Consider the following 25,536-nt stretch of genomic DNA (forward strand, 5'->3'; position numbering starts at 1 on the left):
GAAGAGAGAATGGAGAAAAGAATGCATCTCAGAACACAAATTCTTAAGATTTTCTGAGAACTTAACAACGTGAAGTTCCCATTAACTTGACACTGGGTCCAGGCAAACTGTAGCGGTGTAGAGGAGGGATAAAGTCATTAATGCAAATTCCTTTCCATTATGCAATAGAGAATCCAGAAGAGCGACTTAAAACACATACAAACAACCTTTTCGACCTTCTTTGGGGAAATTTAACAGAAATCTTGCTGCAGGAAAATAAGCTCACCTGTGTCCACAGGTAGGGCATTTCTGCATTAAGGTTCTCATCTCAATGGGATGCTGAGGATGGAGTGGAGAAGAGAGTTACAGAGAAATCGGAGACATTAAACACATTCGTGCATTGGATTTAATCCTGTACTGTCAAAAGAAGTCAATTGACAAATCTGTAAGACCAGCACCATATAATATTTTAGATTAAGTGAGATCTAGTCTAGGACGGGAGGAAACGGCCTCAAGTTGTGCCAGGGGAGGTTGAGGTTGGATCTGGGGAACAATTTCTTCCCCAAAGGGCTGTGGGGCATTGGAACAGGCTGCCCAGGGCAGTGGTGGAGTCACCATCCCTGGAGGGGTTGAACAGATGCGGAGATGAGGTTCTTAGGGACACGGGGTAGTGCCAGGGCTGGGTTAGTGACTGGACTCAATGACCTTAAGGGTCTCTTCCAACCAAAATGATTCTGTGATTCTAGTCCCTAATTCCTTTTTTTCCCCACATATGCCACCTCGAGTCTTCCAGAGGAAATATAAACAAACTCCTTATTAAAGAGAATTATTCACAATGTCCACCCAAGCTCTGAGCAGAGTTGCTCATCAACAGATCATACTCCTCTCCAGGCTGGCAGCTTTGCTGTTTTGCCCAAGGAATTCATCCTTGGATACAAACTTTGCAAGGGGAAACTCTTCATTTCAGAGGGAGATTAAATATACATACACAAACAGAGAAATGCTGCAGATTTTGGCAATGGACTACAGCCTTGTGGCAAACAGTGACCACCCTGGAGCAAGAAGGAGGGGAGAAGGCACCACAGAAGCAGAAGACCTCACAAGCTCCATCTACACGCGGTAAAACTAGCGTAAGAGGTGTTGTGTATTGTGGAGAGAATAGGAAAAAGATATTTGAATTAAAACCCAGGTGCAGGAAGGAAAAGGCTGAGACAGCAGCAGGTCTCAGCAAGAAGCAGGAATGAGTTTCTGTGCAACACAAGTGCTTAGGAGAAATGAGAGGTTATTGCAGAATCAGTTTGAACCCACCCCATAAATGACCAAAGTAGCGCAGAGAAAGCAGCTCCCCCAGCTATAATACAGATTTTCATGGATTTTCTCTATGTGTAAAGTTACTCCCTTGAGAGTCACTTGTTCTCCCAAAGGACTACAGAAGGAGGAGTAAGAGCCAAGGTTGTAGTACTTCATCCAGCACATTCAAGCACCTGGTGATGATATAAAAAGTCATCCCATCCAGCAGATTTGTCTGGTGACACTGAATTCTCCAATCCTTCCTCAGCCTCAAGTTAAGAAACACAGCAGTCATTTTATTAAAAATCAGTATACAGTTGAACATAAGCCCAGTGTTTACAACTCAATCCCTCTAGTAGTTCCAGGTTTCCCGTTGTTATACAGACTATTAGCAACCAAAGGAATCAGTAGCATAAAGAAACGACTATCATTTAAAAAAATTAACGTCCCCGCGTCTCCAAGAAAGCAGCATCCATGATCAGTTTGTTTTCCATTGGACTTGCTCTAAGAAACAAGAGTTTTCATCATCATTTTGCAGGCAAATCTTATCTTTATAACAGTAATTGCTCTGTTTGCTTTATCATACAGGGCAAGGGTCTCTAAGAAGCCTCACAGCACTGATAAAATAACCCTAAAAGAGGGCTCTGTCGATTTTTCCTGCAATTTACCTTCTAGAACATCAGAAGTATTTGAGACTGAACTAGTTGAGTCGAAACTAAAGGGGGAGGGGTTCCCCCGATTCACACGATTTGGCAAAAAGATCATCCACGAATTAAGTTCCCCAGCGGCTGCAGGAATCACACGGGGGCCGTCTCCACGCTCCCTCGAAGCGTCCAGCAGTGTTTTAGGATTCACACCCTCATTCCTCTCTCAGTTGTTCCAGCTGTTCACATTCCTGCTGCCCGTTTCCTTCCCTCCTCGAGTCATCCAAAGCACAGAGCAGCCTCCTGGTGTAGCAGCAGCGCGGCAGAAGCAGGAGAAGTCCAGCCAGCAAAGGATTTAATTTATTAAGATAAACACGGTCTAAGGCTCCACATTATTTTTAAAAATAAACGCGGTAAGAAATACGAAACAAACCGGTGTTGCTACGTGTAGGTCAGGTTCAGACGTTCTCAGAAAGATCTTCTCTTCCCCTCTCAATCCCGTCACGAGGACGGAAAGACAGTTCACTACGTAAGATCAGTGATGTCCCTGTTGCATGCCCTTCCACATTCAGTGATCAATACCTCTGCCACCTCTCAGGGCGGACCAAAGTTTTAAGAATATCCCTGTGAAGAAGGAGCAGAAGGGGAGTTCAGTCTCCGAAACGAACAGCGAGAAGTCTTGACACGACAACTGTGTTGACTCCACCACTCTAATGGTTGTTTTTGGCCGCCTCTTTAGCTGCAATAATCAGAGGGGTGAGACTAGAGAGCGGCTTTGCAATTTTCAGGAACTGGTGCTAGGAAGAAGAAAAAAGAAAAAGGGTTACATTTTTCACAACATGCTCTAGAAGTCTGGTGGTTACTCAGAATATTGACGCTAGACCCATGTGAAGCCTAACAACCTCCTCTCACCTCCGAACAGGTGAAACCAAAAGGTCTGTTAACACCACAAACTTTTGGGGCTCGCCTGAAGTGATGAACACATTTTGCACCCAATGCATGCTAAATTCTCCGATGTTTGCACGCATACAAGACGAAGCAAAACTCGCCGAACTCCCCCGGGAATTATAAAGCCTTGCAAAATCTATAGTGAAATTCTGTGTGGATGGAAGGTGCAGGAAAACAACCTGTGTGGTTCAAACACAGGGTTTTCTGTGGGAATCACCTCTCATTTTTCTATTCCCTGTTATCGCAGGTATGGTGAAAGCACTGCCTTGGCCTTCTATGGATATTAGACATTTGGAAAGCAGCTGGAATTTAGGAGATCAGTACAGAGCTGGCAGCACAGAACCATCCAGTCAGTCTCCTATACAAGGTGCTCTGTTAAGTAAAACAATATTCATTATCAAAGCAGCTCTCAGGTAAGAGAGAAGGGACATAGGGCAAGCCCACAAGCTGTTCTGAAAACAAAAAGCAACTATATCCCACAGGACTTCTGAGCGTCAGAAGGGATCAGTCACCCAAGGCAACACGCTTCAGAGATAGGGAAAAAAATACAAATCAGAGGCTAAAAGGTAGTTAAAACCAGGCAGAAATGTTACAGTCAAAATGTTCTCCTGCTCCAAGGAACAGAACATTACTGTTCTCTGATATTTTGGGGCTGGAAAGTCCAGGAGAACAAGTGATCTTTCAACTACTGCCATTCTGCCAGTGATTAATGCTTCATTACAGCCTCAGAAGGCAGCAACCCATCCAAAACAGAATCCTCTAGACAAACTAGTGGAAAGAAAGGAAAACATGAAAGGGAACTGTCTCACAGTTGAGGTCTGCATGCCTCTGATCACAGATTTATTTTACAAAGAGCTATATTTTCCAACCCCATGGCAAATTTGACAGAAGGAACACATGAACTGCTCCTCTCATCCATGTTGGTACAAAGCCTGGCAGCTTGGCCCTCGCCTTTCACCAGGAGCTCAGATTAAGACACCAGGTTTTGAGCGATGTAACTGATGACAGGGTGATGAGACCCTGTCCCAGGTTGGGCAGAGAGGTGGTGGATGAACCATCCCTGGAGACATCCCAGGCCAGGCTGGACGGGGCTCTGAGCAACCTGAGCTGGTGAAGATGTCCCTGCTCATGGCAGGGGTGGCACTGGATGAGCTGGGAAGATCCCTTCCAACCCAAACTATTCTATGATCAAGCTATGTCACAAGCTTTGTTCCATCATCTCTCCAAGGAGTAGTAACTGGCAAAACGTGGTAACACCAAACTGCTCCAGCTAAAGCAGGCTGTGCATATTCCAAAGAGCTTTGTGACGCCTCCAACAGAAGGGAGACAATCAGAGCCAGAAACCCTCGTGCTGTCCAAATCGGAACAAGCACGGCCAGACCGTGACAACCCATACAGATGTCAGGTCCAGCTGTGTGAACAAGTCACGGGAATTAAGGGGCTCAGCATTTGGCAGGCCTGAGGCACAGCTATTATTTGAGGTTGGTTACAGAACATGCTGCACAGCCGCTGCTAGTAGCAAGTACTGCATAAAAAGTCTGTTAATACCTTATTACAGATTTAGGTTTGGGGGTTGTTTCCTTTTCTTTTTTCTGGCAGGTAACCTTAGCTGTGCTTGTGCCTTCAGCTAATACAGGACGTAGGATCCCAAACAAGATGCCACCATAAGGGATACAATAGGATGTGGGGCAATGGGCACAGACTGAAACACAGGAGGTTCCATCTGAATATGAGGAGAAACTTCTTTACTGTGAGGTGGCAGAGCCTGGACCAGGCTGCCCAGAGAGGCTGTGGAGTCTCCTTCTCTGGAGACATTCAAACCCACCTGGACACCTTCCTGTGTGATCTGCTCTGGTGACCCTGCGTTAGCAGGTGGGTTGGACTGGATGATCTCCAGAGGTCCCTTCCAACCCCAACCACTCTGTGATAAGCCTGGCTTCACTCAGGCCTGCATAATTACATGGATTCAGCCCCGTTCCCCGTCCCCTACCTGTAGCAGCTCTTTCGCAGAACCTCTCTTTTCCACGTCCATTTCAAGACAGCGATTTAAGAAGTCTCGGAATATGGGTGAAAGCTTTTCCGGATTCTGCAGTTCTGGAGTCCCGTTTGTAGCAATGAGATACAGGGCCTAGAGCAAAAACAAGCACCAAAGAAACGGGGGGTTACGCAGGTTAAATTTCATCCCTGGATTATAGAAACACCCATTTCTATTCTCCCTCCCACCAGTTCAATGGGGAGGAAAAAAACCCACCTTATCAGGGTGACAAATCAGTGCTTAAGTTTCAGCAAACAGAATAGCTGCCAGCCTTATTTTTATGTGGATGAGATCCAATCCTTTATTGTTTTACCCCTGTAATCTCTGTTCGGATCCTGCAACCCTCTTGAGGGATTACGAGGACAAAAACAACATTCCAGAGTGTATTTACATAGGGAAGTTAACTGGCATGACTCTGCCAGTGCTAGACTCCTGCAATAACTATATTCTCATGGGAAGGTACCCTTGAATAAATAGGGGATTTTGTTCTGTCCGTACTTTGCCTGAGTGCACAAGGCCGAAAAAGTCAATACAATAAAGAGGCAGTTGGCTTCTGACAACAGATGTCCAGCAGACCCTCAAGCAGCTTTTAACATCTTGCGGAAACAGGCGGTTTTGCTACTGTATGGGGATGAAGCCTTCACACACACACACACACACACACCTCGGAGAATCAAGGAACTCAGAATTCATCCATGTCAGGATTTCAGGCAAGAAACCTCATGGGTGGACTTTCAAAGGAAAGGGAAATCTGCCAGAGGTTTGTTAATACACAGGCCCTTTGAGCACATCATTCGGCACATCCCATGGGAGCAGTCTGATAGCCTGGGAATTGGCACGACTTGAGTTAAATGAGGCCAAAGTACCGTTACTTAACCACTCTCGGTTAACTCAACACTTGCCTTTCACTCTGCTGATGATCTTCTCTCCCTAAACTCACTTCCAGTGCAGAAGATAGAGACAAAAGTTAAACAGAGTTTTTCTAGATTCCCTCAGCCTGTGTAGCTGAGGGAGAAGCCATAAACCTGGCTCTTATTAAGAGCCTACGAACTGACAGCACCTACCATTTCATTAAAAACTAAACAAGGGAAGCACACTAGGAGGTTTAAACCCTGTCTAAAGGCTTACTAAGCTTGTAGCTTTATTGGGAGCATGCAAGGAGGAACAATCTGCCAATAGGAAAGATCTCTGTTTATAGAACAGTAACAGGCCATATATTTGAACTTAAGGAGAACTCTTCTCTATTCACAGGGCACAAGGATTCAAGAACTCAGCTGCTTCGGTGCCACCAGCTACTCTTTCTGCTTACATCAGCACCTTCAGAAAGTGAGGAAATTATGAGTGCATATGATTTAACTCATCAGAGTCAACCAGGGAGTCTGCACAGGAAGAACCCCCATCTCTGCAGCCCAGCTATGGCTTTTAATTAAAACAATTTCAATCTTCTCACTACAATCGGTAGTGATCGGTGACAACCAATGATAGGACAAGGGGTAATGGGTTCAAACTGAAACACAAAAGGTTCCACTTAAATTTGAGAAGAAACTTCTTCTCAGTGAGGGTGGCAGAGCCTGGCCCAGGCTGCCCAGGGAGGTTGTGGAGTCTCCTTCTCTGCAGACATTCAAACCCGCCTGGACACCTTCCTGTGGAACCTCAGCTGGGTGTTCCTGCTCCATGGGGGGATTGCACTGGATGAGCTTTCCAGGTCCCTTCCAATCCCTGACATTCTGGGATGCTGTGATCTAAGGAGATACAGGGGCTGCGGTGGTGAAACCGCAGTGCCCCCTTTAAAGCCTTTTGCTGTGAAAACCCGAGGGCAAAAGAAATTCGCTTACTCTCAGCGGGTTCTCGTTGAGGTAGGGGGGCTCTCCCTCGATCATCTCGATGGCCATGATCCCCAGCGACCAGATATCCACTTTGGGCCCGTACGCTTTCCGCGTCACCACTTCAGGTGCCATCCAGTAGGGGGTCCCCACCATGGTGCTGCGTTTGCTCTGCTCAGGAGTGATCTGGGCACAGAAGCCGAAGTCAGCTGGAAAATTGAAGAGAGAGGGAGAAGAAAAAAAAAGCAGACTTAAACATCAGCAAGTTTATTCAAAAACAACACTTCTGGTGCCAGAGCCGTAGTACACGTTACTCTGCTGAGCTGTCTGGTGCGTTGCTGCTGCAACAGTGAAAGGAATGGTGGGTTTGTGGCTAATTGAGAAGACGGTGTTGAGAATTAAGTTTCTAAATCTGACTCACTGAGACCATGAGGATGGCAGAGCTGCTGGCTTGTCTATGTGAACGATGGGAGCCAGTAAATAACTGTAAAAGGACACTGAGACACCTGACTGTGCTTGAAGCCATATCTCTCAAACAGGATTTGCTTTACAGGGAAAACAGTGTCCAGAATAAGTTTAAAGTATCTAAATTTATACTGATTATTTTCTTCAAATAGACAGAAAGACGGAGAGCCTTCACACAAAGATTGCTGGGTTCTATGTCTTATTTGTATTAGATTTGCCAAAAGAAATTTGTGAGCCCAGCAGAATGAACACAGCAAGACGCACTGCCCATTCTGACCCCCTATGGCACCGTGGGTCTAATTTTAGGGCAGCATGATGAAAATTAAACTGACCTCTAGCTGAGTTTTCATCAAGGTTAACAACCAGTAAAGGTACATATGGTTCAGAACAGAGCAAACCTCCAGCAGAGCCAAGAAGCAGCTCAGGTCCAGAAGGTTACCACATCATATCCACAGGGACCTCTCTAACTTGAAACTACAGCCTGGTACCTGCAAACTGTGCTCAAAGAGGTTATTCCGCAAGAACCGAGCACTTTGGCCCTGATCAGCTATTCATCGTTGGTACAGTCAGATCTCTGGAGTGCTAAAGTACAGCTTTAGTCTAAAAAGCAATTATGTGGAAAAAAACCCCCACCTTCTTACTCAGCATATCTGCACTGTGTGAATTTTGAGTCATATCTGCTGTCGCAGCCGACAAAAATAGATTTATTTATGCCTGTTGGGTGCTAGCCAACAGAACTGAGAGGGAGAGAAAAGAAGCATAATTCTGTTAAAGCTATAGGTGGAAGATAATCATTCACTGGTTTCCAGACTTATCTCTATGGACAATGACAAGCACAACAGCCACCTTAGCACCAGAGGGGCAGAACAGTCTCAAGATCGTCATTATCGGTGATAACACATGGAGCAAACATCATTTAGAGTTCAATCTGGGTTGGTGTTGTAAGATTAAATGTTTTCTAGTTACACAGTTTTCAATTCTCCCTCCACTCCCCCTGCCTTACAAGCACCTACAGTGTTTTCCAGACTGAAGAGATTGCTCACAAATAAAGATTTCTGGCCTTACACCTTCAAACCCAGCTTTCTAGACAGTAATTAAAATACTGTTATTTTAGTCCACAAAAACAAATGACCCAAAGCTAAATGAACCTCAAACCTCACTTTGAGTCTGGTACCAGTTCACAAGGATTCAAGCTTACCAATCTCCATTAAAATCTCAAAAATACCTACAGAAGCATTTCTACAGTCTCTTCATCATCACAGCATCAAGCATCTCAAACACCCATCTCCCCAAGAGGCCTGACCCATAGCAGATAACAGCCCTGGGTTCGTAATTCAAATCATCACCAGGACTGCTCCCCACATACTTAGTTTGACAGAGCCATCCATTCCCAGCAGGATGTTGTCACTCTTGATGTCTCTGTGAATAACTTGGTTTGAATGGAGGAATTCCAGAGCTTGGAGACACTGAAAAAAAATATAAAATAACTAAGATATTCTTACTGTGCATGAAATTATTCACCAGTCACAATTAGCCAACTAACAGACTCTAATAATGTGCATTTTGAGTAGCAAGGGCTTAGTGTCTTAGAGGCTTTCATATATCCAGTACGTGCAGGGCTACAGGGAGATATCCCACCGGGATCAGCGGGTCCTGGGAGGACAGGTTAGTCCCAAAAGACCTGGAAAACAGGCAAAACCAAGGGGATTCCAACCCCATTTTGCACCCCATTCCTCCATCTAGGGCAGAGGTGTCAAACTCATTTTCACCCGAGGCCACATCAGCCTCACGGTTGCCTTCAAAGGGACGAATGTAATTTTAGGATTGTATAAATTTGCTCCCGGTGAAAATGAGTTTGACACCCCTGAAACATATTAGGTTTGCATTAGGACTGTGTGCTGCAACCTCCAGGATGAAATCCATCCTCAGAAAGAATGGCTATCGAATACAGAGACAGCTATTCCTATGGAAGCAATGACAGGTTGTGGGAAGCCTGTGTCTCCTTCCCAATCACAGCTTCCTCTGAGCGCAAGCGCCACTTTACCTCTCGGCACACAGCTGCAATTTGTCCTTCGTCCATGCAGGTCTCTGTCACAACATCTGTTAGGGAGCCTCCTGCCAAGTATTCCATGACCACCCAGAGCTCTTCTCCTACAAGATAACTGAAGAGACAAAAATCAAGGTTTTAAAATCAGCAAGGATGAGCAGACCACCGTTTGCTTAGCCAGAACGCTGTCTTAGAAGTACAGAAGAAAAACAAAGCTTGAGCATTGTATTTAACAGCACTGGAGCACCAGGTACTTGTGGTACTTTCTGAAGATGGGAGGATCTGATTACAACCTCAATGAGCCGAGGGAAGGGTGAGTGCAGGTAACGGGGGAATGGGCTACAAGTTTCCTGGCCATAAGAACAAGGCGGAAGTTTTCCGTCATGGAAAAGGCCCAGACTAAGATGGAGACCCAACTTTCCAACTGCTGCTGCTGGGAGAGAAGGGGAAGAGATACAAGGATCACAGAATGTCAGAATGTCAGGGATTGGAAGGGACCTCAAAGCTCATCCAGTGCAGTCCCCCCATGGAGCAGGAACACCCAGCTGAGGTTCCACAGGAAGGTGTCCAGGCGGGTTTGAATGTCTGCAGAGAAGGAGACTCCACAACCTCCCTGGGCAGCCTGGGCCAGGCTCTGCCACCCTCACCACGAAAAAGTTTCTACTCATAATTAAGTGGAACCTCTTGTGTTCCAGTTTGTACCCATTACCGCTTGTCCTACCATTGGTTGTCACCAAGAAGACCTTGGCTCCACCCTCCTGACACTCACCCTTTACATATTGATAACCATGAATGAGGTCACCCCTCAGTCTCCTCTTCTCCAGCTCCAGAGCCCCAGCTCCCTCAGCCTTTCCTCACACGGGAGATGCTCCACTCCCTTCAGCATCTTTGTTGCCCTGCGCTGGACTCTCTCCAGCAGTTCCCTGTCCTTCTGGAACTGAGGGGCCACAACTGGACACAATATTCCAGGGGTGGTCTCCCCAAGGCAGAGTAGAGGGGCAGGAGAACCTCTCTGACCTACTGACCACCCCCCTTCTAACCCACCCCAGGTACCATTGGCCTTCCTGGCCACAAGGGCCCAGTGCTGGCTCATGCTCACCCTGCTGTCCCCAGGACCCCCAGGTCCCTTTCCCCTACACTACTCTCTAATAGGTCATTCCCCAACTTATACTGGAACCTGGGGTCCAAGCGTGCAGCCCAGATATCTGGCACACAGCACAGCTTTGGAGGGCTCTTCCATCAGAAGAGGTGGCTGGGGGCTGCTCTGCCAGCACTGCCATCCTGCTGTCCCAAGCAACAGGCCTGGGTGACACAACAGATGGCTGACCACAAGTAACAGAGAAACAACAACTTTTTATTAGCATCACGCATTTGAAAATCACCTGCATCTTTTTAGGCTTCCAAACCAGTTTGAGATTTTGTCTGAAAAATAAGGGCAACTGAGAACATCTTGCTGGATGCGATAGCAATTCTAAAGATTCAAAACAAAAAAGGCAAGTCTAAAAGGGCAGGTCTTGTCCAAAAAGGCCTATATGAAGATGGGGAGGAAAGAGCTGAGGTGAGGGTGAGTCTTCTCAGCCATCTGGGAGATTCTCTGCTGGGAGTGTGTGTGCTCATGTCTAAAAGTAGAAGACCTGGGATGAAGACTTCAGCATTAACTCATTTAAAAGAAAATAAACAACAAACCCAAACCACCAACCACTTCTGCCTTTTGGGGCCCATCTGGAAAAACATCAATATAATTTTCCATAACAGATACATCAGGATGACACATTCCCAAAGGAAGGAATCACCAGCTTGAAAACTGGAAAACCCACCTTCTCAGTCAATCGTTTTTAAAGTGAGTAGACAGATGAGTCAAGAGAGAGGGCAGAGAATCTAATTAAAAGCTGGTGTTAGAGTTCATGAAACAGACGTTTGCTTTGCTCTGAAACACTGAAGACTGAACAATGAATTTGCTATAAACCAAAGGCAAAAAGTAGCGAAGGTTCTAGGGAACAATTTGCTAGAAAGCAACAGTGAAGGAAAAAGAAGTTATTAAGCCCAACTTGGCAAGGAAAGTAGACAAAGATGAGTGAGACATCACAGGAGTGGGCAGGAGGTATGATTTGACCCCCAAAAGGACATACTGATTAAAAACTCCCCCAAAAGAAGAACTGTAGTCTGAGCTGTGTGACAGAAGTGATACAGCTATGGAGAACTTTCAATATTGGAGACAAAGATGGTATCTTGGTTTGGTGATGCTGAAGACTGCGCGAGGAGGCAGAGTCTGGAGTTTCCTTCAGGACACAGAGCCCAAGGACACAGGACTGCGCTCCCAGAGCAGACAGGTCTCCAGCTCCACTATGGAAGTGAAGCTGATGCACTGGCAGATCTTTCTCAAGCATCACAGACACCAGCAAAACCAGTATCACCGGCACAGCTTGGAGTGACAGAGGAGCAGCAGAATTGCTTTCAGAAGTGCTCCTGTCAACTCCATGGGTCATCTACTTTCTGTCGGGCTCTGGAAGCCTCTCCATCCACACCCATCCTTCCTGTCCCCCTTCTATTGCTGCTGCTTCTTCACTCCTGCTAAATCAGGCTCTCTCCAGATTTTATCAGCACCCTCTCAACAAATCAGTGTCACCCTGAACAGCACAATCACAGAATCACAGAATGGTTGGGGTTGGAAGGGACCTCTGGAGATCATCCAGTCCAACCCACCTGCTAATGCAGGGTCACCAGAGCAGATCACACAGGAAGGTGTCCAGGTGGGTTTGAATGTCTCCAGAGAAGGAGACTCCACAGCCTCTCTGGGCAGCCTGGTCCAGGGCTCTGGCACCTCAAAGGAAAGAAGTTTCTCCTCATATTCAGATGGAACCTCCTGTGTTTCAGTCTGTGCCCATTGCCCCTCATCCTGTCATTGGGCACCACTGAACAGAGTCTGGTCCATCCTCTGACACCCACCCTGGAGATATTTATAAACATTTATGAGATCCCTTCTCAGCTTCTCTTCTCCAGGTTGAACAGACCCAGCTTTCTCAGTCTTTCCTCATAAGAAAGATGCTCCAGACCGCTCAGCATCTTCACAGCCTGAACGCTTCCCTTCGTTGCCACCAGCACCCTCTGAGCCCAGATCCACGTGACTGTAAGGATGGGGGCAGAATGGGTTTCACCGCTCCTGTGTGACCATCTCAGGTTGCACATGCTGGGAACAAGCTGGTGTCTCTCTGCTGCCAGAAGGGATGGAGCGAGCCAAGAACCACACTGAGAACCAAAGCTGCACCATAAGCAGCCAAAGGCACGTGCCAAGGCCCAGGGACCTCAATAATTGATAGATCTGACATAACACACAGGAAGGGGGAATTAACGGTGGCTCCCCGCCAGCTGCTGCTGAGCCACTGTCATTTCAGAACATTGGGTGGTACCGTCTTGGGGATCTTTTCACTCTCTTGCTGCAGTAGAGGCCAGTTTTAGTCACTGAGCTGCCTGTTGTAGGCGTGACTCAAAATCACTCTCTCAGCAGTTCCGGAGACACCACCAGCAAGACCATACGCCTACGTGCTGCTCTCCACGTGATGTAAGGCACAGCATGGTGTCACACGTTGTCACCTACAGTCACCTTCCAAAACTAGGTTGGCACTAAAAACAAGCTGATTAAAGTCTTTGAGGAAGAAGGAGGTGGTCTACAGCTTGCTTTTGATCCATCTGCAAGAGTAGCTGATGTCTGCTCCTGTAAGGTGTTCCTCACCTTCCACTTAGATACTTTAGGAAGGTGTCCACCAAGTCCTTCCCATCACAAACGCACACCAGTCATAGTCCTTTTTTATCAATAAGCTTAATCTTTTGCCCAGAAGAACAAGACCATTCGTTACAGATTTGTGCACCAGTAACACAGCTCCAACACGCAAATACAAGATTAGCCTGGAAATAAATCAGTGTTTTATTGTAGCATGACTGCCATACATCTTCAGCTTTATTCACTGACCTTCCAGCCCAAGTTGAGCTCGGGTTGACGGTAACAGTGGCTACCACTTAAAATGAGGATTTGTAGCGTTTATTAGGCTAATGAGACTTGTTCGGAAAAAAAAGAAACCAAAGGGCAAGAGTTTATTTTGCCTAACACTGAGCATCTGATGCCTGAGTTTACAAGCAGGGCTCTGAGGGCCTCATTCATGCAGTAGAAAAACGCTCCCACCTCCAGAAGGTAACTCAGCACAAGTGGCTGCTTGTCTGCGCAGGAAAACCAGAGTCACTGTCTTCATGCTTCTAAATTCAGCTCCTGAGTACAGCTGAACTAGGCCACGTCACTATCTCGAATGTCACAGCACACCTTTGTGCAGCTCTGGCCACTGACACTGCAGCAGAAAAGCTGCCTGAAGCATAAATGTGCGATTTGCTCAGTGATGTCTGGGAGGACAGCAAACCAGCCAGACCTCTTAACCACGTGCAAGGAGGTAAGAGAGAATAAAGCCCTTGCAAAAAGGCAGGAGCTGAGGTAAAGAGAAGCAAGAGAGATGGTTTATACCGAAGAGTATCTTGCAGCTCCCATTAGGGACTTGGGAGAAAAGACAACATCAAAAACAGAACAGCAAAAAAGAACCCAGGTCTCACAGTGGCAAGCGCATCCTTCCTCCTGCTTCCTTCTGCAACAGCAGTAGGCAGAAGCCAGCATGTGGTGTGAAAACATCAGCTTCATTCGGTGTTCGGGAAGCAAACAGGCATACTAGGTCAGGCAGGAGAGATGCAGGACCCTGGCAGGTGCAACGCTGAAGAGGCACAACCACAGAATCACAGAATGGTTGGGGTTGGAAGGGACCTCTGGAGATCATCCAGCCCAACCCACCTGCTAACGCAGGGGCACCAGAGCAGATCACACAGGAAGGTGTCCAGGTGGGTTTGAATGTCTCCAGAGAAGGAGACTCCACAGCCTCTCTGGGCAGCCTGGTCCAGGGCACTGGCACCTCACAGTAAAGAAGTTTCTCTTCATATTCAGATGGAACCTCCTGTGTTTCAGTCTGTGCCCGTTGCCCCTCACCCTGTCATTGGGCACCACCGAAAAGTCTCTGGTCCATCCTCTTGACACCCACCCTGGAGATATTTATAAACATTGATGAGATCCCCTCTCAGCTTCTCTTCTCCAGGCTGAACAGTCCCAGTTCTCTCAGTCTCTCCTCATAAGAAAGATGCTCCAGACCCCTCAGCATCTTTGTAGCCACTGGACTCCTTCCAGTAATTCCTTGTCTTTCTTAAACTGGAGAGTCCAGAACTGGACACAGATACTCCAGATGCGGCCTCACCAGGGCAGAGCAGAGGGGGAGGAACAACCTCCCTTGACCTGCTGGTCACACTCTTCTTAATGCACCCCAGAAATAGGCAAAACAGGCACAAGAACGCCCATGTTCATCCTAGTTGACACTCTGTCCATTTGCAGCACCTAAACAAAAGCTAACCTCTCAGAAAAAGATTAGGGAGAGAAAGTGGAGGACCAAAGCAGTAGCTTTTGTTGCTGGAAGTTTGAACAAGACAGCGGGATGTGCAGCCACCCTCCAGCTGGGATGTGCTGGCTAGACAAGATGAGTGCATGTATGCAGCAATGCGCTCTCTAATGGGAAGAACAGTTTAGCTGAAACCAAGCCCCTGATCAGCCAGGAGAAATAAGCAGTTTAAGCTCAGATGCAATTCTTAACTCTTTGTTACCACTTGTTTTGTTTTACACAGGTAATATCCTTCTGCTCTTCATAAGATGGTGTCTGCCCAGTATCACTTCCCTGAGCACAAACCCCTTCCACAGAATTTGAGGACCAGGCGAGGGAAGGCGAGGGAAGGCAAGGGAAGGCGAGGGAAGCAATACAAACACCAAAGTTCAGACTATTTCTATTTCTTCTCTAGTAGCAGGAAGGAAACGGCTCGTTGTGTCAAATTTGGCAAAGGAGAGAGTTGAAAAATTGAGTCCTGATAACACACTGCTAATGTCTTTGCTGCCAGCGTCTGTAAAGAGAGTCTGGATACCCCACTAATACCAATTCAGAGACCTGTTTCTCCTAGGATCTGGAGAGAGACCACCAAGCCACCAAACCTCAACATTTCCACATGAATTAAACAACGCAAGGTTGTCCTTTACCTGCATTAAGCTAAGACAGCATCAATTAAAACAGTGACAAGGAAACGTTTCCCAGAGTCCTTCTGAGAATTCTTCAAATCACGACATACCTGTCCAAGTAGTTGACAATGTTGGGGTTTTTGTTTTCCCTCATCACAAGGATTTCATTAATAATCAGTTCTTTTTTGGGCTGCTGCTGCAAATTCATCTGTTTGATTGCAACCTGCAGTGAAAAAACATGAAGCAAAACATTATTACAGGTGTTCCCTAGAAACCTGCCTGTACCAATTATTTTAGTACCACATCTACATGAATCAGGAAAACACTTTTTTATCACGGGTCGCTCAGTTATTTAGCAACTTCACGAGCTCCTGCAGCTGGTCCATTTCCCCACATGCTGGAGGATACTTGATGCCAAAAAGGACAAGGGGAATTACTATTTTCACAGTATCACAATATCACAGTATGTTTGGGATTGGAAGGGAACTCAGAAGATCATCCAGTGCAATCCCCCCATGGAGCAGGAACACCCAGCTGAGGTTCCACAGGAAGGTGTCCAGGCGGGTTTGAATGTCTGCAGAGAAGGAGACTCCACAACCTCCCTGGGCAGCCTGGGCCAGTGCTCCGTCACCCTCACCATGAAGAAGTTTCTTCTCAAATTTAAGTGGAACCTCTTGTGTTCCAGCTTGATCCCATTACCCCTTGTCCTATCATTGTTTGCTACTGAGAAGAGCCTGGCTCCATCCGCATGGCACTCACTCTTTATATACTTACAGACATTAATAAGGTCCCCCCTTAGTCTCCTCCAAATTAAAGAGCCCCAGCTCCCTCAGCCTTTCCTCACACGGGAGATGCTCCACTCCCTTCAGCATCTTTGTTACCCTGTGCTGGACTCTCTCCAGCAGTTCTCTGTCCTTCTGGAACTGAGGGGCCACAACTGGACACAATATTCCAGGTGTGGTCTCCCCAGGGCAGAGCAGAGGGGCAGGAGAACCTCTCTGACCTACTGACCACCCCCTTCTAACCCACCCCAGGTACCATTGGCCTTCCTGGCCACAAGGGCCCAGTGCTGGCTCATGCTCATCCTGGACCACTGGACTTCCATGTCCATCTACTGCTTCTTGGTAACAAGGAACATCCCCTTACTCTAGTGTGGACTGATACGTCAAAAACGCTTTATTTCCTAAAAGATTCTTCTTAATTTTGTTTTGGATTGGACATGTCTGGAAATTTTTTAGTGTTTTTTTTTCTGCTCCCATGCAAATTTCTTCTAGAAATCTAGAGCAGGGCAGCTATGCACGGAGGGGGTAAATAACACAGCCTAAGCTTAGTATTTCAAGGCGGTAATTCTATTTCTTTCTGTCGCAGCATAGACCTGGAGGAAAGAAACACCAGTGTTTAGGTAGAAAGCTGAAAATAAGTGAATTGATTCAGCTTTATCCCCAGTCATAACTGAAGGGCAATAGGGATGGGTCTAACAGATGTAGCCCTTTGGCTTGGTGGCTTTCTGCCTGCTTCACGATACCTATTTCTGCACATATATATGCAGAAAGCAGGAGGGTACAGTATGTTTTTAACTCTTACGTTCAACTCTGCACGCTACCGGTACCTCGTGAGAGCACCTGGCTCTCAGACAAGCCTTCCAATCAATAAGACGACTCAGCACAGCAGGAAGCAGGAACATTTCCATAGATGCTACAACCCAACCGTTTTTGTTACGATATTTAGGCAAAGGGAATGAAACGTAATTATCCCTTTACAAAACTTGTGCTTGCAGAGAAAGAGGCGAACGGAGGGGAGTCAGCAAGCCCAGCTCACAAAAGCAAGGATTAAAAGAAACAAGCCGGAGCGCCGCTATAGCCGGATATAATTAGTGGTTTGATGGTATAGCAGGGGAGACTATGGAAAAATCCTAACACAGGAGAAGGCAAAGCCAGACAGACACCATGCTGGTTTTCCACAGTATTCACAAGGGCTGCCAAACAGTACTTAAAGACAAAAACAAAAACCCCATGCTGCTCTTTGGGCAAGACAAGACCAGAGAGGAGAATGGAAGATAAAGACAGGGAAAGCATTTGATGCAGATAAGGAAATGAGATAAAAATTGCAGATTAAAAAAATGAAGGAGCTTTGGAGAGGTGCTTCCTCATGCCCTTTCAGAGGTAGATCCATGGTCCAAGTGCATATGGGGCGTTTTCATTATCTAAGACTGCCTCACACATTAGGATACAAAATATACAGCTGTAGTTGTTCTAAATGGCCATAACCAGTGAAAATCTTTAGTATTCTTAATCCTGGGAGCTGCTCAAGGCTCCTGTATTGTGCTAAATAAAGGGTTTTCCAAAACATGTTGGCATTCACTGAGCTCCTGAGGATTGGTGAGCTCCACAGAAAGGAACAGGTCACCAGCATGCCAAGGTCACAGCGATCCCACATGCAAGTTTAAAAATCCAGGGCCTGATCGCACCGGCGTAATGGGAATGATTTATAAGTCTGTTGTAATATAAGGGTTCAAATATTCACATGGGAGTGACCGAAGGGGTCCAGAAAGAAAGCAGAAAACCATCAGAGGAGTTCCTCCCCCTTTAAATTTGATAATTGTTTCAAAATAAATGCAGCATCCCTTCCTCTGAGGCTGCAATTAAATTGTATCAGTCCTTCAGGAATTGGAAAGGGGGTGAAGGATTTTAATCAGAAAGCACAGTTATACAACCCACCCGTGGATATCCCTGACATCGTACGAATGCAAAGTAGACACGCATTGCTGCAGACTTCCATAAATATATTTGGAATAATGCATACACTTTCCTTTTTAAAAATCCTCCATCTAGCACTAACGGTTTGCACAGATGCTGTGGAGCCGTCACCACTGGTTTATTATGCATGCACGCAATACGCAGGGCACTTTTCAATATTTGGAAGAGGAAAAAAGAGACAGACTTTCCTTGTCTCCCAATTCAAGGGCAGAAAGCAAGCGGGCAAAGGGTGGGAGAGGAACTATTCCTATGCAAGTCAACTGGTGTAAGTGTAGGAAGTAAAGGAGCAGAGGGAATATAGAAGAGTTTAAGCGGGGACAGGCAAGAACCTTGAGGATGAAGAAATAAACTTATACTGAGGAACTATCCAGTCCGAACATCTGCTTCTAGTCTTTGTGGTCACAGAAAGATTTACAAATATTAAATGATTCAAGAATCAAAACTTGGGAAATTGTTTTTTCCAGGTCTCTGCTCAGACCACTGGACCATGCCTCATTAGTCAGGAATAAATGCCTCATTAAAAATCAGATGGCACAACCCCCTGAAACACTGTCTTTAGTTTATAGCATCAACTTGAACTTTTAGGACACAATCCAAAATCCAGCGCTCTGGTATTCAGGTAGCGCTTACCTCCTGTCCTGTAGCTACATCCATCGCTGTGTAAACTGTGCCTGAGGCTCTAAATAAAAGGCAGAAAATTAAAAAACAAACATTTATTCGTGCTTCAAAGCAAGACTGAGAGCTTAACACGTGCCCCTTCCCATTCGTCTCTTTGAAGTGCTCTCAGTCCCATTCCTTTGCATGCAATAATTCCAGAAGTAAATACCATCTGAAATATTTCTAAGCCAAGCCTGCTGTTGCAGCAGAAGCCAGAGAATTTACGGGGAACACAGCTCCTAATAAGGGACACTCTGGTCACACAGACCCTTGCTGCTAAACCAGCAACTGAGCACAGCTTTAAGGACTGAGTTGATCCCATTTCAACTGGCATGACTGCACTGCCCTGGCTTGCAGACTGCCCAACATGATTACAGAGCAGAGAGGATCAGCTAAAATAAACAAATGTGGCATTTGTAGTGAGGGAAATGGGACTATGAGCCTCAGCACATGGAGCTGACGGTGGATTTCTCAGTGATTTGCACTGATTTGCCTCACTTTAGCCTCTCCCCCAACCCCTATTTTCTCCCTATCCTGCTAAGAGGGTCACAACACCCACCTGGAGGAGAGTTCATTCAGAAAGCAAATCTGTAATTTGAAGATTGTCTAGCACGCTGAAAATAAGCAGTTCCTTCCCTGCTCGCAGCTATTTTTAGCAACCCCATCATCTAATGACATATTTTCTTACATTAAAACACAGTACAAAATACCCAGTCCCTGTGACTCACGACTTTGCCAGGAAAGGCAGAAGAGCTGGGGAGGGTGGTCTGTGGAATGCACCAAAACAACACCAACAACAAAACAAACCAAAAAACAACCAAACAAAACAAACTCTCCAAAGCATCACCAAGAGCTTTTCCAGAAAATTAACTTAGTCTGGTTTCAGTGAGCCCTTCCTAACATAAGGAAAAGTATAGGACACAGAAGGAGCGTATACTAACCCTTGTCCAATCTTCTCGAAACACGTGTACTTCTTTTTTGGATCGCCCACACTCACAATACTTCCTACAAAATAAAAATACAAACCAAGAGGATTTTGTAAGTACTTTTTTGTACAGTTATAAGAGCCAACTACACTTTAAGAGCAGCCCCAGCGGGCTCTGCTGAGCCTCATGAACCACTCATCAGAAAGTCAAAGGCTCACGAACACCAAGAAAGTCCTTGGTTACTTACACACACCAACTGTGCCATTCCCCTCTCACAGGTATTTCCCTTCAGAAATGGTGGAACACAGACATGAAGCACATTTAATCTTCACTAGCAGCCAGCGACTGCCCCCTGCTAGGCACAGGATTGGGATACATGGCCCTCACACACATTAATACAATTATTTGCTGGAAACCTGCAACTTAGGAGTCACCCCCAGCTTCAACAAGCTGGATGAGACAACCTGCACTGCAACGTGCTCTGAATTTGGTGGTCAGGGTCTCGTTCATCTTAGAGCCAAAAGTCTGTTGCAAAACCAGCCAAAAATTTCGCTACGCTGTGACAATTTCTGGCAAAACAAAAGTATTTATCACATTTCCATACCTGCATGACTGTAGCCATTACTGACTGGGTTGCAAGACTCAGGAGAGACCCAAGCCTCCCCTGGCCATCGCTCAGCTGATCTACTAGGAACCCAACAGGTTTTAGCAGCGGTTACCACGGGACCGCTCTGGTTTTAGAGAGCAACTCGAGGCAATCTCAGCTCCTTCTCTCCTAACGTGGCTGTTCACCCAGAATAAAGTGGATTACTGCATCCCTCGGAGGGAAAAAGCGCTTAGCCTGGTGTTCTGTGACATGAGGCTGCTCAGGATCAAGGTGGATTTGGTGTCCATGAGGAACACAACGTTTTCTGTATGAGTGGAGGGAGGTCTCAATGCAAGCACAAGCTGCACAGATGCGTTAGAGTCCTGTAAATTGCATGGTGGAGAAGCTGCCATCAGGGGAACTCAACGCTCCCTGCAAATATTAACTGATATTCATAACGGTAGGCAGCAACCACACACTTTTTTAGGCTGAAGAAATCAAAGCGAACAATTCCTAGAGCTCAGCTGGGAGCAAGTTTCCTCTCTAACAGCACCGGGGTGGTTTATATAATAGGATGAAGGGACACAGAGCTGCAGCTGAGCTGCTGTTTGCAAGTCCCTCAAGCTGTCAACATATGGTGCTGCTTTCACAGGGGTCTGGGGCTGAGCCTAAACAGATGTATATTGGCAGAGAAATCGCTCACGCTCATTAAGCCAAGAAATCCAGTAGCAAGCAGAGTAAGAGCAGCTATTTTCAGACACCACTGGAGAGCAGCCAAACCCACAGGGTCTGGGTACATAGAGGTAAAGGAAGGGAATATGGCCCGTGTTTGGAGAGGATGGTGGGAAGAGAAATCTGACTATATAAAACCCCCTGTACAACTGTGGAAGCAACACTGTCTGCCCTGACGACAAGTATTTCTGGACAAATGTTCATAAACTTTCTCTCAAAGCCTAACAAAAGCTACAAGCTCAAACTGCGAGACAGGTAAATGTTTTCTCACAGTAGCGACAGGACAGAATGTCGCAGGGGCAGGAGGCAGTTGCCAGTCTTGCCCTGTTTAATGCTCTAATCTGTAAATTCATAGAATCATAGAATAGTTTGGATTGGAAGGGACCTTCAAAGCTCATCCAGTGCCACCCCTGCCATGAGCAGGGACATCTTCACCAGCTCAGGTTGCTCAGAGCCCCGTCCAGCCTGGCCTGGGATGTCTCCAGGGATGGTTCATCCACCACCTCTCTGGCCAACCTGGGCCACTCTTTTACCACCCTCACTGTAAAACATTTCTTCCTCATGTCTGGCCTGGATCTCCCTCCTTTAGTTTAAAACCATCACCCCTTGTCCTGTCACAACAGGCCCTGCTCAAAAGTCAGGTTTGCTACTTTCCAGAAAGTCAGGCAAGGATTCACTAAAGTTTGCACCAATGCTGTGCTAATGCTAAGAGGTAGAGATTCATCAGCTTAATTTTAACCTTCACACATGTTCAGTATGTGTAAATATATATATATATATATATATGTTTTAAGATTGTAGTAATTTTATTCACATGTCAAACCACAACATGAAGAGGTTGCATGTCTTTGCACAATTCCAATTCATTTTTCCTTCATCTAGCTACTAGTTTTTGCTTCATAAAATACTGACCTTTAGGGGTATACCCGCAACTGAGGAGACCAGCCTGACCATGGAGGCACTAACGCCATTTACAGCAACTAACAAGCAAGGCACGTATGTAATTAATACAGGATTAGTAGTTCAAAGAATCAGAAATGCTCTACCCTAATAAAAACTGGCCCAGGCTGAGGATAGCAACCAATTGCACAGAAGAGCTGATTCAGCTGTTGGATAGAACCCAAAAATACCAGGCAGCAGAAGAGCACTGGAACTGAAGGCAGGGACTGTTAAATACATGAGGACACAGAGAAAACGATGAATTATTCTCAGCAACAACCACTAATTTGGGTACCCACACAATGTTAAGGCACTTAAGAATAACAAAGTCACTTTACACCACGGTATTGTAGAAGGCAAACCTGGCGATGCATTAATTTTCTCTCCGTCTTTTAGATACCTTACGTCTAATATTTCAACATAATCATTCACGCTCCAGAGCTACAGAATATCAAGATATGGAACAATCTCAGAGGTCGTAGTTAAGCAGATGTTACTTATTCAGGGCTTGTTTTGCAGAGCCCGAGGATCTGTAACTCCCTGGGGACTTTAGTTGGCAACACAGGTGCTCAGCTTATATATACACATATGTATATTTATGTGTGTATATACATATATATATATACTACATCTGCCCCCAATTTTGGCACACAGTCACAATGCAATGTCTTCAGTTAGCGATCTCAAAATGGGAATGTCAAAACTTTTCAGCTTATTAAGATTTTGACAAAAAAACAGCAGGACACCGATTTTTTGTTTTAAAAAGGACATACTTAATTTTTCCAAGATCTCTTCATCCGACATTTTTGGCTTTTTCTTTTGTTTCTCCGCGTTCCTGGCCAATATGTCAGGTGCTGTTGTGCTGTTTTCCGAGGGAGAATAAATAGGAGAGGTCGCCGCATCTCTGGTGGGAGGAGGAATGGGGTCTATCACAGAGCGGGTGTATATCTAATTTTGTCGAGAAAAACAGACACACATTAATAAATCACCAATAATCTTGTTATTGTTCTGCTTGTTAGGGATGCATTTCTACAGCTATTTTATTAACAGCTCAAGTCACTAAGCAAGGACTCTCTTGCCCCCATTTCAAAGGATATTTGGAAGGTGCTTTTTCCAATGGGAACGGCTCCCACCTCCTCCCTCCCACTCTGAAGAAAAGCTCAGCAACATGGATGAGAAGCCACAGTTAAAACCCAACCCTGATGGCAGGGGCTGAAGGAATTATTTCTGCTCACAGATTTGGTGTGTTCAGGTCGAGGAGCGATCACAGGGGGTGCAGCTGCGTCGTCTTCATCATCTTCATCTTCAGAGACTGAGGGCACGGCGGGGGTCTCGGAGACAGTCTTCACATTCTGCACATGGGGATGCAAAAAACAAAAATAAACACCTATTATGACCATGAGCCAGCACTGGACCCTTGTGGCCAGGAAGCCAATGGTACCTGGGGTGGCTTAGAAGGGGGGTGGTCAGTAGGTCAGAGACGTTCTCCTGTCCCTCTACTCTGCCCTGGTGAGACCACCCCTGGAATATTGTGTCCAGTTGTGGCCCCTCAGTTCCAGAAGGACAGGGAACTGCTGCAGAGAGTCCAGCGCAGGGCAACAAAGATGCTGAAGGGAGTGGAGCATCTCCCGGGTGAGGAAAGGCTGAGGGAGCTGGGGCTCTGGAGCTGGAGAAGAGGAGGCTGAGGGGTGACCTCACTCATGTTTACAGATATATGAAGGGTGAGTGTCAGGAGGATGGAGCCAGGCTCTTCTCAGTGACAACCAATGATAGGACAAGGTGTAATGGGTACAAACTGGAACACAAGAGGTTCCACTTAAATTTGAGAAGAAACTTGTTCCTGGTGAGGGTGCCAGAGCCTGGCCCAGGCTGCCCAGGGAGGTTGTGGAGTCTCCTTCTCTGCAGACATTCAAACCCGCCTGGACACCTTCCTGTGGAACCTCAGCTGGGTGTTCCTGCTCCATGGGGGGATTGCACTGGATGAGCTTTCCAGGTCCCTTCCAATCCCCGACAGTCTGGGATTCTGTAATCACTTGTTACAAACAAATCACAGATGTTGGATTAAGCTCCTAGCAAAGACTGCATTGGAACAAGTGTAAGAAAATAATTAGAATGGGTGAGAAAGTCCCAATATCTGAAAAATACAAACCCTAAAGATCCTGAAACTTCATGGAGGAACAAGGACTTGAGACCCACCTGGGCTCCCTCCGCACATCTGGGGACAACATCTGGGTTTGGAAATATTTGTCCCTATTAACATTGCCTCTTTTTTTTTTTTTCTGCTTGCTTCAAACCCTGGAGATTTCAGACTTTAAATGTGTCAATTTGCATCAAAACCTTAACGTTTTCTCTAAAAGCTGGGAGGTCAAGTTAACCTCAGTGTTGGTATTGTGACTGAGAACTGAGTCATGAGAGATTCTGGAAAAAGAAACTGGTCAAATCTTTTCAAATCGCTTTTAAAATGCTTTCTAAAAGAAATTTTTATTAAAATTAGAAACGCTGATTTTCTTTTTATTAAAAGTTTTATAAGCGATTCAAAAAATTATCTGCAATTTTTTGCAAAACAGTGATTAGAAATCAAAGCCACTTCTAACATCTTACATTTGAAACTGGATTTGAAGTTCATGGCTTCCTTTACACTATAAATATCTCCAAATAAACTTGCCAAGATCCTCAACCCACCAGACCAGTTCTGCTGGTGCATCACCAGTTTTCTAAGAGGGGGAAAAAAGTATTAAAATAAAGCCCTCTCTGAAAGAGGCCAAAAAAATGTGATATTTCACTTAACTTAAGGTACGTGAAGTCACCAGCATCCTGACATATAATTGCTAAACTGCCTTTGACATAAGACAAAAGCTTAGTCTGTTAAAAGCAACAAAAAACACACCTGTTGTGGGTATTTCCTGGATATCCCCCAAATTCAAGATTACCCAGTGTCTTCCAAAAACATCAGGTTATCTCAGTAGACTGATAACTACTGTTTTTTTCAGGTTTTACTTTAGAATCCAACAGTCTTGGGTATTCTAAGCTCCCTAGAATTGACATACAGTGACATATACTAATGGCTGAAACATTGTCCTTTTTGCAGAGGGTGCTAAACCGTCAGATCTGAACCTGCTGCGTCTGGAAGGGAGAAGAAAAAGTTGACTCTAGATAAGAGCGCGGCAGTGAGAAAACAAGAGCTGAGGGCATGTCCTGGGTTTGTTAAAAACAAGTTTCTCTTTTAGTGAATTTGCCTGTCAGCTAAAGCTTCATATTAGCTGCATTTTCCTGGAGAACCAGACACATGTTTTGGTAAACATAGCAATGGAATGTGAAGTTATTGATAAGCATGGATGGACATCTCGCCAGAGGGGCAACGAGAAAACAGGTGACCAAGAAAATGACCAATGGAGTACAACATCCCATTCATGCGAATACTTCATACAAAAGTGGGAGATCACAAGGATCTCGTCCCTTTCATCCCTCTTTTCCTTATGGTCAACATTAGGAGAGAGCCTTGCTAGTCATCCCTGCGAACTGAGGCCTAGTGACAGACTGAATCCAGCTCCGGTTGGCTGCAGAGTCCAGTCCAGGACTTCAGGTGCCGGCTCTGCAGTTGCTGAGACTTTCAAGATTGGTTTTGTA

At 45.8% G+C, this 25,536-nt stretch overlaps 1 protein-coding gene across 7 annotated transcripts in view; it reads right to left on the reverse strand.

Moving 5' to 3' along the window:
* Positions 1-1,544: 1,544 nt before the first annotated feature.
* Positions 1,545-25,536, reverse strand: part of PAK1 (p21 (RAC1) activated kinase 1) — an 83,700-nt gene continuing 59,708 nt past the window's right edge. For all 7 annotated transcript variants that reach the window (XM_065833420.2, XM_065833411.2, XM_071816179.1 and 4 more), the window contains 10 exons: positions 23,145-23,261; positions 22,683-22,857; positions 19,668-19,731; positions 18,700-18,748; positions 15,424-15,536; positions 9,229-9,346; positions 8,551-8,650; positions 6,732-6,928; positions 4,852-4,989; positions 1,545-2,710 (listed from right to left, as the gene is read on the reverse strand). In XM_065833420.2, the coding sequence (XP_065689492.1) occupies positions 2,624-2,710; positions 4,852-4,989; positions 6,732-6,928; positions 8,551-8,650; positions 9,229-9,346; positions 15,424-15,536; positions 18,700-18,748; positions 19,668-19,731; positions 22,683-22,857; positions 23,145-23,261 (1,158 nt within the window). In that variant the 3' untranslated portion in view covers positions 1,545-2,623. The remainder of the gene's footprint in view (positions 2,711-4,851; positions 4,990-6,731; positions 6,929-8,550; positions 8,651-9,228; positions 9,347-15,423; positions 15,537-18,699; positions 18,749-19,667; positions 19,732-22,682; positions 22,858-23,144; positions 23,262-25,536) is intronic.

This window comes from Patagioenas fasciata, chromosome 1 (genome assembly GCF_037038585.1).
Source record: "Patagioenas fasciata isolate bPatFas1 chromosome 1, bPatFas1.hap1, whole genome shotgun sequence".
Taxonomy (NCBI): domain Eukaryota; kingdom Metazoa; phylum Chordata; class Aves; order Columbiformes; family Columbidae; genus Patagioenas; species Patagioenas fasciata.